Below are 12,293 nucleotides of genomic sequence, written 5' to 3' on the forward strand. Positions count from 1 at the left end.
GTTCCCTCCTTCCCTCATAAACCCACTTCTTTTTCACAAATTCCCCTGCTCCTCTTGTCTCTCCTCCGCCCATCTTCACTCAAAGCCGTCCAGTGTAACATGCTACTTTTAATTTGCAATAACACATGACAAGGACAGATTAATAGCTCTTATGGCACCTATGTCCCTGAAGCTCGTCTTACGGGGACCTGGTGTACATAACGCGTGTCACACTACATTATCTCTACAGCCCTGCAGTAATGGGGACCTTTTTCTTCCTAAAAGGGCAACCACTGACTTCAGTCACAGCAGGATCACCAGCAACCACCATCAGCACAAAAAGTGTGCAATGGTTTTTCATTTAGCATGGTCAGATTATCACAACGTAGGCACAAGCATTAATGGAATTACTGGTATACAGACGTGCAAAGTCCAGACAGTTATTCGTAGATTTAAAAATCAAACTCTTTCCTGCACTGATCAACTTTTGTTTCTAATCTTGCTTAACTTTTCTCCCCAAATTAATTATATTTTTACAAGAGACAAAGAAGCATGTTAACATTTTAGCTTTAACAAAATGGATATTTTCTGCTGTATAGGTGTGCCTATTTATTTTTGGTAATAAAAAAAAAGACGCTATAATTCTAAAATATGAGGGGTTAATAATTAAATGAAATTACTTAATTAAATATCCAAATACAAAAAAACTGCACTGGAACTTTTATATCACAAGCCAGTTTGAATAGAAATGACAAAAATAGAGTCGTTAGCAAATATACATTTGTTTTTGCAATAAACTGCATTGTGTTTATGACAATCTATGGAAAACGTGATTTTCTAGTCTATTTAGCTTTATTCGTTTTCATTACTAGGGAGATAATCTGTGTGAAAAAGTCTTCCCCGCCACACCACACCTCATAAGCTCATTACCCTGGAAGAGCAAATAGAGTGCGTGAGAGTATTGTGATCTGTTTGACCAAAGCAAAAGAGAAGGTTGTCTAACTTAAACTTACAATGTCCTATTTTCCTCCCATCCAAGTGGTTGCCACTCCAGAGAACTAAAGAGACAGAAACATAAAAGAAGGAAGTGGCCTGTTTTGATAAGTGCTCTTTGAGATCATTTTCAACATCCCATCAGCCACCTCAAAGCACAGAATCACACTTGTACACATACACACAAGCACAAACACACACACACAGCCCCTTCCCTGCCTCCACCGGTCTGTTCCTACACCTGTTCAAGCCTCCACCAGGGACATGTTAATTCATAGGCATTAAAAAAGCCAATTGTTTGCACAACCGATAATCTATTAGCCCTCAGGCAGTGTGTGTGTGTGTGTCCACTCTCTAGCTTTACCTCGGAATGAGAAATTCTGGCTTGGACTGGATAAGCTTTCACTTAATCTTTGGGTGTATATAGATCTATTCGCTGGCTGCCCCCTGCTAGTAAAAAATACTTTATTTTGGGATGTTTTAATATACTTAAAATTATTTTAATGAATCATCATGGAAAAAATATAATTAAAATCATAATCAAATCAATCAATCCTTATCTTTTAAAAACAACATAGTGCATAATGATAAATCATGACTTATCTGACAGGATCAAAGCAGGAAATTTCAAAAGAGCTACTTTTTCTGCTGTTTGTTACTTTACTGGAATAAAAGCACGGAGCAGCAGCGTTGATGCCTTTTCCAAAGGGCTTTAGAGTTGTATGACAGCTGTATGGGATATCTACAATACATCTGAGCGTGGTATAAAATTGAGATACAGCTCTGTAGGCGTATGGTAAAACGTAGGGCATCGAAAAGCTGATTGAATCACAGCACTCTCGCAACTCTCATCCCGCCTGATATACAGCATAACAAGTCACTGGAGACAGCACACAAAAACACACTTGGCTGCAGCGCTGTCATAAATGCCATCTTCTTCACACACAGGAAAAAAGTAGGAGATGAGTGATGAAAAGAATTAAAAGGATGGCAAACAAAGGGATCTTATGTCTCCCTTACCATCGTCTCGTTTCCTCTTCTCACCATTGGAGCGGGGGATACCCAGAATGCCGTTGATGGAGTAGGATCCTACGGGATTGTTGGAGGCACTGGTCACAGGAGGGGAGGCTGTGCTGGGCACTGACGGAGAAAGCGGAGTTAGAATGCGCATGCAGTACTGTGTGTGTTTGTGTGTCTCTTCAGGTTAACGTGGGTTAATATGTGTTCATGTGTAGTTTTTTTTTGTTGTTTCTTATTCTTTCTGCAGCCCTGATTTGCTCGTTTGATTGGCCTGTGTAGCCGTATTGATGCTCACCTATGGTATGGCCGGGCGTGGAGAGTGGTGTAACAGATCCGTCAGGGGATGGGTGGAATTGCTGCTGGACTTTGGTGCGGATAATCCTGGTAAGGGGAACAACACACACGGATCAATCAATAGTGCTTTCAAAGCAGTGAGATTTTACACCGTACTGGTCCGCCACAGGACATTTAAACATGACACATCACGTCCACTTACATCTGTGCATGTACAAGTGCTCCATCGTTTGGGGCACTTGTATCCTCATATTCAGGCCCCTGTCACCAATAGCCAATCTCGGGGCTTTAGGAGCAATCTCTCGTCTCCTGTGCAAGACTGAATGGGGGCTGCCCCCTGAGACTCTGGATTCAATCTAGCTGGATTCTGAGGGTAGAAATATGATAAAGTCCCTATAGCAGTAAGATGTGATGTGGCGGGAAAGTCTTCATTGCACTTTGGTCTGAATGATCTTGCAAACAAAGCATGAAATCACATCAATTCACCTCAATGATCAGCTTCACTGGCTCTACCTGGCCAACTCTAATAATCTGCCTCTCCTGCTCCCCACTCCCTCTTTTCTCCTTGCTCTCCTCTCTCTCTCTCTCCATCTCTCAAAGCTGATCTTTCACTCCCACTCTCATCCTCTTTTCTCATTTCAACTCTCTTTACTGTCCAGTGTGCTATCAGCTTTACTGTACTTTGCAATAGCTGTCTTTCAAACCCCCATCTCTTACTTTTCTTTCTGTCTTTCTTTACTCGTCGCCGATTTATTTCTGTATTTCTCACTTTTTTTTGCCCTTTTTTCACTCGCCGAGTGTAGCACGCAGGAATCCCCCGGGCTGACCGAGGATCAGACCCTATTGATTGGAACTCCCAGATAGAAAAACTGACAACGAATGGCAGAGAGGAACAGCAAATGCAAATTGTGAACCATACATTATTTGTGAAAGGAAACCAATAGCATCTTATTTGCTGAAGCTGAGACTGCTGTCACCTCCGGTGCCGATTAATCTGTTGTACACTTCATAAGTAAATAAAAAAAAAAAAACTAAAGCAGGCTGTAATTAAAACAAATGAAGGCAAAATTTATTTTACAGCAAATCTGATGATTGCTGTATTTTTTTTAGGAAGACGAGCACAGTGGGATTTGCACAAGCTCAGCTCTTATGGGGCATGATCGCATTACATTAAACTGTGACTATGGTAATGTTCTGATTGACAGCTCAACGTGAGATCATTGAATAACAGGCAGTATTGTGTGCCCTCTCACTTTAGAGGTATGTGACAAAAACGGACTTTTACAGACTGCAAATGAGGCGAATGGCGCTCACACGTGGCATCCGGCAATAAGCTATCAGTTCTGAATCAGGCATCTATGGGGTTAACGTCCTCAGGGGCAAAAATGTACATCAGACTCTTTTCATTCCCCTCACTATCTCATGTGTCCGCCGTGCTCTCTCCTTCAGGCGGGGCAACAAAGGCAGGTAGTCTCCTCCAGAAAACACACATCAATATCATATTTGAATTTCTAACATCTCACCACAACAGTTATCTGACCTCATGACTCGAGGGAGTCTCATAAATTCAAGGACTTTGTTTCGAGTCTATGTTGTTGATATTGAATAAGCAATTTGGATGGATGAATTAACGACTTTGGTGTTTCACAGTTGTAAAAAAAATTCTAATCCCCAAAGAAGTATTAAAATGTGGATCAATATGATTGAAAGCCGCTCATGGGTATGCCTTTGTCCACTGGGCATGGTGCAGCGGATGGAAACTCCTCTCTCTGCGACAACAAAACAAAGTGCAACCCAGTCTCTGTGTAATCTTTAATAATTAATGCAGGAAAAATGTGTTTAAAGCCAGGACATCCTCTTTAGTCAACAGAGCAGAGGTCAGATCCTTAACCACAAAGACCACCAGGGGTCCGCTCTCCCTTTCAGTCCTCTTGACTGGCTCTAATACTTCTATTTGTTCTTTTATTCCTCCTCCACACCATTCCCATTCCTCCCTTTAACATCAGCAAGCAAGAAATTAAGCTAATATTTTAAAAAGCCAGTACTTTGACAATTATACAGAGCGATCACTCGAGTAAAGAGAAGATTTTGCTAAAAGTGCCAGTTAACTTCTTTTCAATGCCAAGAAAGACTTTAGGGAATAAAAGTGGAGTAAGGTTGTTTTGATTTGTGATGCCATGTTTAAGGAATGAAAAAAATGCAGATTTGTGCAGTGCAACAAAGTCTAAGAGTTAATTATTAATGTGGTTTCAAAGGACATGTTCCTCCCTGTCCTGCTGTTCCACAAAGTTCAAACTGAGCAGATTATCAAAAATTGTTTTTTTATTTTTGTAAAAAAAAAAAAACAACTAGACATAAAATGGATTATAAACTGCTGTGGTTTTAGAAACAACAGGTGCAAACACACAATAGTGCTAAAAACCCATTGAAGATATAATTTCCAAAGCCATGGGATTTTCTGCTATTTCCCTCTCCCTATCTTTCTGTTGTTGTTGTTGTTTTTTTAAAATTTAAATTTAGCAAAGATTCATCCATCTCCTGCATTTAGCTGCTTGTGTTATGAGACTCTCTTCAGCTCATTAAAATGTAATGCTGATGACCAGCTCTCTGGAACAGTACCTCCTAACCAAAGTTCATCACTGGCAGGCACTGCGGGCTTTTTCACTTTGCACACATGCAGAGGGGTTTTTTTTCACCAGAGTCCTCTGTCTAAAGACACTTTGTCTGCTGCTGTCCTGCTTCATGTGGAAAGGTGAAGGTGTAGGGTGTCTACTGCTTTCGCTGTTTTCGTGGAACAGAAACTCCCTTATCCCACAAATACCCGCAGATCACCTCTGTTTCTGGACGAATGTTATTTTTTTTTCTTGCAGTTTCTGCATTAGTTGATTTACACTGTAATTCTGTAGTTAAATCAGCTCCTACCACCACCACATAATAATACTAATAATGCTAATACTAATACTAATACTACTACTACTATTAATAATAATAATAACAATAATAATAATAATAATAATTTTACAAACTGTCCTGTAAAAGCCTATGTGGTCTGTTGTCACTCTCTTCCTCCATTTGGCTGGCAATAAAGATGGTGCTGCCGCCTCTGTGGTCCGCGTATTGAACGACTTTGTTGGGTATTTCCTTCTGCCTCTGGATCTGGTTACGCTGTATTGATCGGTTTTTATCGAGACAGATGTGATTCTTCGCGGCTCCAGCCTCAGCGGCCGTGCTGGCTGTGTTGCGCAGGGCCGCACAGGGGATTGAATTGCACTTATGAGACCACCCCTAACAGGCTCGTTTTAGCCTTGTATGTGGGGATAAAAAAGCTACACTTTTATTTTTTTTACGTTTGGTAAACGACAAAAAGTTCCTTTCTGATTTTTTTTTTTATCTGTTCCGCCCTGTTTTTTCCATCACTTGCACGCAGACGTTTAAAAAGAAATAAGTTCACAGCTTTGTTCCTGGAAGAGTTTGCGCGCTTTGGCGCAGTTTAGCGCGCCTTCTAAGAAATAAAATAAAGCCGTGCCACCTACCTGTTGATGGATGAAACGCTGGGAACCGTGTCATTGTCGCAGACGCCCTCAGCCAGTAGTCGGTCCCTTATTTCCCAAGCGAACATGGTTGGATTCTGCCGTTTATATTCTGCAATTTTGTCCACCACTTTTGGAGTTGCAACCTTTGGTTTGGAGCCACCAATAACCCCGGGTTTAATACTGCCGGTTTCATAGTACCTGCATGGGGACAGAGCGAGTGTTCCTGAATGGATCCCTCCTTTATTTAAATCAGTCGTGTGATCAGTGAGAAAGGTGGCTTTAACAAAATCGTTTGTGTGGAAACAATCTCCATCGATCTTCTGCAGTTACATATAGGCTAAAGAAAAAAAAATACCTACGAACATTATGGCGGCATTAATCTATTAATTGGCCTGCAAGTGTGCTGTTATATGGGCCTAATTAAGTGTCAGCTGGAAGGCGCACAAAGCGGATTTTCAACGAAAAAAGCAGTATAATTAAAATTAAACAATATGAGCAGTGAGAAGGACAGAACAAAGGATAGTTTAGCTGTAAGAGCGCAGTCTGGACCTCATTTCCAGTCTGCATAAGCTTACAGTAGCATGCACTACATGCCACCATAACCTACTGGTAAATGTTGGTGACAAACATACAGTGTGTGTGAAATGAAATACCTCTGAAATGCCTTCTGATAGCTGAAAAAAATATATGTCAGAATATTATCTCACAGCATTTGTGCTCTGAAGTAAAATTACCTAATTGCTCATATTTCTTTATTTTTTTACACCGATGGACAAATATAGGAACGGAAAGTATATATTTGGCGTTTATTTCTCACAGTAACATCTGATGCTCAAAGGCGAGTTTGGGTAGATTGTGGTAGTTTTCTGGATTTTGCCGCTTTTATTCCAATTCGAGGTTCTTTCTTTCTTTCTTTCTTTCTTTCTTTCTTTCTTTCTTTCTTTTTTTTTGTAGAGAAGTGATAGCACCATTTCTTCGTCACCGACAGCCAGCCTCATATTTCTCTGGGATATTTTTTCTCATTAATATTTAGCTGTAAACTCCCCTCTTAACATTTATTTCATGATTATGATGCTTTTCTCTTGTGGGGCTGCAGGTGATGGATTGAAAATCTGGGACACAGAACTGCTGCGTTCAAGAAAAAAGAGAGAGGGAGAGAGAGAGAAAGAAAGAAAGGGAGAGAAAAAAATGACCTGCCTATATAACCGATGACTGAGGCTGAAATAGAGCTGGGTGCGCATATAGCAGCTATAGAAGATTGATGTTTGACACACACAGGGCTCTGTTTGGTAGTGTATCCCCCCTTTTACCTGCCGAGGATTTTGCTGACACAGCCGTGACTGACCCGTAGCTGTCTGGAGATGTCGCAGGGCCGGACGCCCTGGTGGGCCAGCTCCACGATCCGCTGCCTCACCACGTCGGGAAGGGGTCTGCCGTTCACAAACACCCCGCCGAGCTGGTTCACACCGCCGTGCCCTGCGTGGGATACAACAGCAACACGAGGAGGGGACATAACATTACATACCTGCAGAACACACATCTGCTGTGTGTGCTCATCAGCCCTCTACTGTGTGTGTGTGTTGAATTTTCAGAGTAAATGAAATCAAAGTAGCGCTAACACACACAATGTGACGCAAATCTGAATATTAGCGAACTCTGATGCTCTTCAATAATAATAATAATAATAATAATAATAATAATAATAATAATAATAATAATAATAATAATAATAATAATAATAATAAATGAATTAAAGCTGCCACAATTTTAAACTAATTTTAAAACATTCAATTTTTAGAGGATTTTTGCCCAGCAAATGTAACAGTGAAATATAAAAGAAAAAAAAAAATCACAATTTAAAAATAAAATCTATCTACTTTTTCTTTTTCATTTCCAGGATCTCCTCTGTCCCTGCTCACTGGCTTGGTTAGGCAATATTTTCCAAAAGGATCTCCCCCCTCCTGCAGCCTAACACATGTCGCAGATATTACGTTTCAACCTGTTTAATTTTCCTTGCACAATTATTGTAAATAATTAAAACAAGCTTTGATAACTCATATTACAAACGCGGATTGTGCGAAGGAGGTGGGGATAAATAATTCACACAGAGTCCGGGTCTTCTTTTACGCATATCATATGGAGGAATACGCGAGGAAAAAATAAGCAGAAAATAGCAGACGCTTTCTAAACTCTGTCGTCACTTTAATTCTTTACCATCCGAATCCAAAGTGAGACATTGTTAATAAAGTGAAACGTTAAGGCTACATCCATTTGCACACAGCGTGCTCCCTGCCTCCCTAAAAGTAGCCTGAATGTGGCAGGTGATTTCCCAGGTAATAAACGCTTTGTATTTAAATTAACTCTTTTCTTTTTAAATCCTCCCCCCCCTCCACTTGTATCTTAAATACAGACCTACATATTTCCCACAACCAACCTCAGGGTTAATAAAGTTTAAAGATAATAAACTAAAAACACACAAATAAAAGCGGATTTCACCCACGTGGGTTTAAAAATAAGTCAGAAGTGTTCCGTTTTTTCATTTTAATTCATCAGCCATCTGTTATTATTTACTCTGCATTATATTATCATAAAATTAACGTCAAAAACTGCTAAAACTATATTTTTACAATTAGCCTTATAAGTCAACCAGTGGGGGAAAAAATCAATTTGAAAAAAAAAAAGTAAAGGTAGCAAGATTTTAGATGTGAGAATCGTGTACATTTCATTGGACAATAGGGGGGAAAACAGCGAGGCCCAATAAAAAATATCAATCGACCTTACATTTCGCTATCGTAATTGTTTCATTTCTATTTAAATTAAAGCGCAATCATTGCAAGTGCACAGGATCGTTTTTTTTTTCTTTTTGTGCGCTAAAAAGTAAAGTCAGATGACAGACATGTTTTTGGTTTCTAAACTAATTCAGCATACTCACGGTGCATCGCCGAGAAGGGGTCTGCTTTGCAGTGAATATCCATGGGATAGCAAAGGAAAGAAAGGTAATCGACTGAGGTCGCCGTTTCGCCTCGGTGATGCAGCTTAAATGACAAAAAGAAAAAAAAACAATCAAGGATTTAGATGTTGGTGTAACACAGTCCGTGTGGGAAGAGTCCGCGGTGAACAAGCAGTGAACAACTTCTTGGGCGCGATGCTAAGTTTTCCTCCTGGAATAAAAAAAAAAAAAGTCTAAACTCAAAAGTCTGCAGAAGGGGCTGTCAGGTGCAGTGCATGACCCACGCGTGTGCAGAGCGCACCAGTCGCGGAAACATTGGCTCGAAGCGGGTCACTGTTTGTTTTAAAGGGACATCATGAGGAAAACAGAAGCGTAAAACCGAGTCTCCACTGCTCCGCTCAGGAATCTGCGACCGGAAAAAAAAATCCCTCTCCTCTGACGGCGTGGTGGACCGGCAGGCTCTGTGGTTTAATCAGATAGGGGCGGAGATGACAACAACATGGACACGGCGAAGTACAGAGCAGCGAGTCCCCCTCTCCTCCAGAATGGGCTGTGCCTGAACGAAGCTTTGGGCAGAAAATGAAACCCCTCTCCTTGTGTGTCTGTTTCTAAAAGCTGCAGTCCCACAGTTCACCCCCCCTCCTACCTCCATCCCACAGATCCCCTTGCATAGAGATGGATGACTTGTCAGACAAAGGCAATAGATTCCAACACTTTGTGATTCGCCCACGTAAAAACCTGCAGCTCAAATGAGGAGGTCCCTGCATCCGACAGCCAGGAAGGGGAGGGAGACGAAATGGGAAATGATGAGACTTTGGGGTAAAGAATCAAGGAAATTAAAGGCAGGAGGTAGAAAAGAGGTAAAGCACTGTCAGGCTACTTTAAAGCCATGCTGGTCGGACGCTTTCAGCGAGAGGACTACCAACACAAACACAGTGAAGATTTTTGTTATAGCAGAGCCTAAAAAAACACACAGACACCTCAAAGAATCATTATTACATAATTACAGATGGTACAATTTTCTTGTAAATTAAACAAAGATGAGACGAAACCCGTTTTTTATTTAACCAACTTTGTAAGCTTGGGAAAATGGCTAAAAAGGAATTTCGTGAACTTTTGCACCAAAATCTATATGAAAGCATTTCCTTGCTTTAATTTTTTCTGCTCCTAAACACACGTTAAAATATGTTGGAGCTGGTTAAATACAAATAAAGTTTTCACATTCAGAAACTGCCAAACCTTATTTACCCATATGTGTGTGCGTGTGTGTGGTCAGAGAAGTGGTGTGTGAGGTGTGCAGGGGAGCGTCAGTCAGCAGGCCATCATCATCACCATCATCATCACCATCTACTCCTGGGCCTGTGTGCAGCACCGCTCTGTAGATGGCGCTCATACAGTAGGTTACACAGCCCACCGCGCTCATGGAGGCAGACAGGTATAGGAAGGAGGGCTGACGCTGCTGAGGCTGGTCGGGTCAAAGGTTGGTGTGGTAAGAGTACTGCCAATTACGCACTCGTAATCTTTTCTTTGGAGGAACTCAATCCGTCAGAAAAGGAGGGGAAAAAACATGAAATCAAAGGAGATTTAAAGCGTACTCACCTGCATGAGCTGCAGCGTGAGGTTAACATTAACTTCTACGTGTTAATGCATTTTTCAGGTTATCCATCAGAATGGTGTCACTTTGTTTTCTATAAATAGGCTGGATGATAGTAAACTGTAAGCTGTGTTTTCCAGTGAATGGTGTGCCTGAGCAGTCACCTTGCATTCAGCTGAATTTTTGTACGTTTATTTTTGACTGGCACAGCAAGCACAACAACCGCAATCTTTGGCTGTTATTTAGAAGTTTTGTGGACTTCATGGCGGCAGTTTGTGTTGCGTCCAGCTGCCCTCTGGACACGTTTGAGGACTATTCCTCTTTTTTCCACCTTTTTTCCCTCCACGTTTTTTTTTTTTGTTTCTGCATTTTTTGGGAAGGGAGCTTCTGGTACAATATGTAGCACCATGGGCTGTAATTTCACACATCAATGCACTTTTGCCCTAAAGCTGCTGCTATTTCGCCCACAACACCCCTATTTGCCCCCATACTTCTCTGTAGTGCCACGATGACGTCCCCGTGTCACAGCACTACAGCAAAACAAACGGCGTGATAATTAAGAAACTGTTAGTCCTGACTTCACCCCTTTTAAAACCACAGCCACCAAGGACCTAATACGATTATTGTTTTCGATTTTCCTTTTTTTCCCCTTGCCTGATTTACACAGTAAAGAATTTCTGAGCTCGTGGAAAATAACATAAGAACATTTGATTTGAATATATTTCAGAGAATTAATTTTCGTCAGTGTTTTTGAATGATGCTGGTAGAGGTTAAACTGTTTACACATCCTTTAGGTTCGTTATCAACAAATAGGCCCTACACGCTATTGGGAATGTAAATATCAAGCTTGTGTACTACAACGGAAATTACAGGCTAATCTTGATAACTATATTTAATACGTTCACTGTGTGGAAATGTAAAGACACAGAAGAGAGAGACAGAGGGAGGGTCTGATGGTTTCAAAGAGGACAAAACAAACCCCTCTTCTTCTTCTTCTTCTTCTTCTTCTTCTTTCTTTCCTTCTTTCGTTCTTTCGTTCTTTCTTTCTTTTAATAGCACATGACCACCACTATTTTCAGATTGCTGCTGTATGGGACAATGTAAACACACACACACACACACACACACCCACACACACACACACACACACACACACACACACACACACACACACACACACACACACACACACACACACACACACAAATAAAAAAGTAAAATAAAAATAAAATAAGTAAGCGTCGATTGCCCACGTTGTATGTTTCTATATAGTCTAATTTCAATGCAAAAATATCTGATTGTAAATTTGCATCTATTACCAGTTGAGAATGAAATAACACAGAGATTGATAGAAATGTGACAATTTTCATCTTCATTAATTAGGCATTTGAAATATACTCGAGCAGTCCTAATGTGCCCCATGACACCACTGCACAGCAACTCCCTGCAAGCTTCTCTTTAAGCGTAAAGCTTGTTCACTTCCACTTCTGAGCAAGCTCTAACTCTAGTTTATTGAGATTTATTAGATTTTATCGAAAATAAATCAATAAAAATCTTACAAATCCCTGTTTGCACAGCGTAAATGTCCAACTTCACGTTTTTTTCTCAACTCAATGAAAAACCCCAGGAGTCAGTGAAGTAAACGCTGAAAAAAACAAAACAAAAACAAAAACAACCTCAAGTGCTCAAGTGCAGTACACACGGTGCACTTAAAACTTTTACTTCCATCTTTTATCTTTCTTTTTTTTCACAATTGTAATTTAATTTTCCCCCATGAATTCATTTCCTCTTTATTTGTTAACACATCAGCATCATATCGAGAGCCACGTGCAGCATCCCACCATGATCTGGAGTCTCCTGACACCCAAAGCCATATGGGTAGGCTATGCCAAACTGCAGGATATCAGCTGCGTCCTTAGATTGCTTATTC

The 12,293-nt window shown here is 40.7% G+C and overlaps 1 protein-coding gene across 14 annotated transcripts in view; it reads right to left on the bottom strand.

Annotated features, from left to right (window-relative positions):
- pax2a (paired box 2a) overlaps positions 1-9,362 on the bottom strand; it is a 29,172-nt gene extending 19,810 nt beyond the window's left edge. For 4 of the 14 annotated variants that reach the window (XM_087850209.1, XM_087850211.1, XM_035904853.2 and 1 more), the window contains exons 1-7: positions 8,752-9,362; positions 7,130-7,295; positions 6,473-6,493; positions 5,820-6,017; positions 2,288-2,373; positions 1,993-2,112; positions 993-1,037 (exon numbers count right to left, since the gene is read on the bottom strand). In XM_087850209.1, coding sequence (XP_087706335.1) covers positions 993-1,037; positions 1,993-2,112; positions 2,288-2,373; positions 5,820-6,017; positions 6,473-6,493; positions 7,130-7,295; positions 8,752-8,794 — 679 coding nt within the window. In that variant the 5' untranslated portion in view covers positions 8,795-9,362. The remainder of the gene's footprint in view (positions 1-992; positions 1,038-1,992; positions 2,113-2,287; positions 2,374-5,819; positions 6,018-6,472; positions 6,494-7,129; positions 7,296-8,751) is intronic. The other 10 variants (XM_006783826.3, XM_006783825.3, XM_035904861.2 and 7 more) reach the window with 4 other exon arrangements.
- Between the last annotated feature and the right edge of the window lie 2,931 nt (positions 9,363-12,293).

The sequence above is a fragment of the Neolamprologus brichardi genome, chromosome 13, assembly GCF_056152115.1.
Source record: "Neolamprologus brichardi isolate AB-2024 chromosome 13, ASM5615211v1, whole genome shotgun sequence".
In the NCBI taxonomy this organism is placed as follows: Eukaryota; Metazoa; Chordata; class Actinopteri; order Cichliformes; family Cichlidae; genus Neolamprologus; species Neolamprologus brichardi.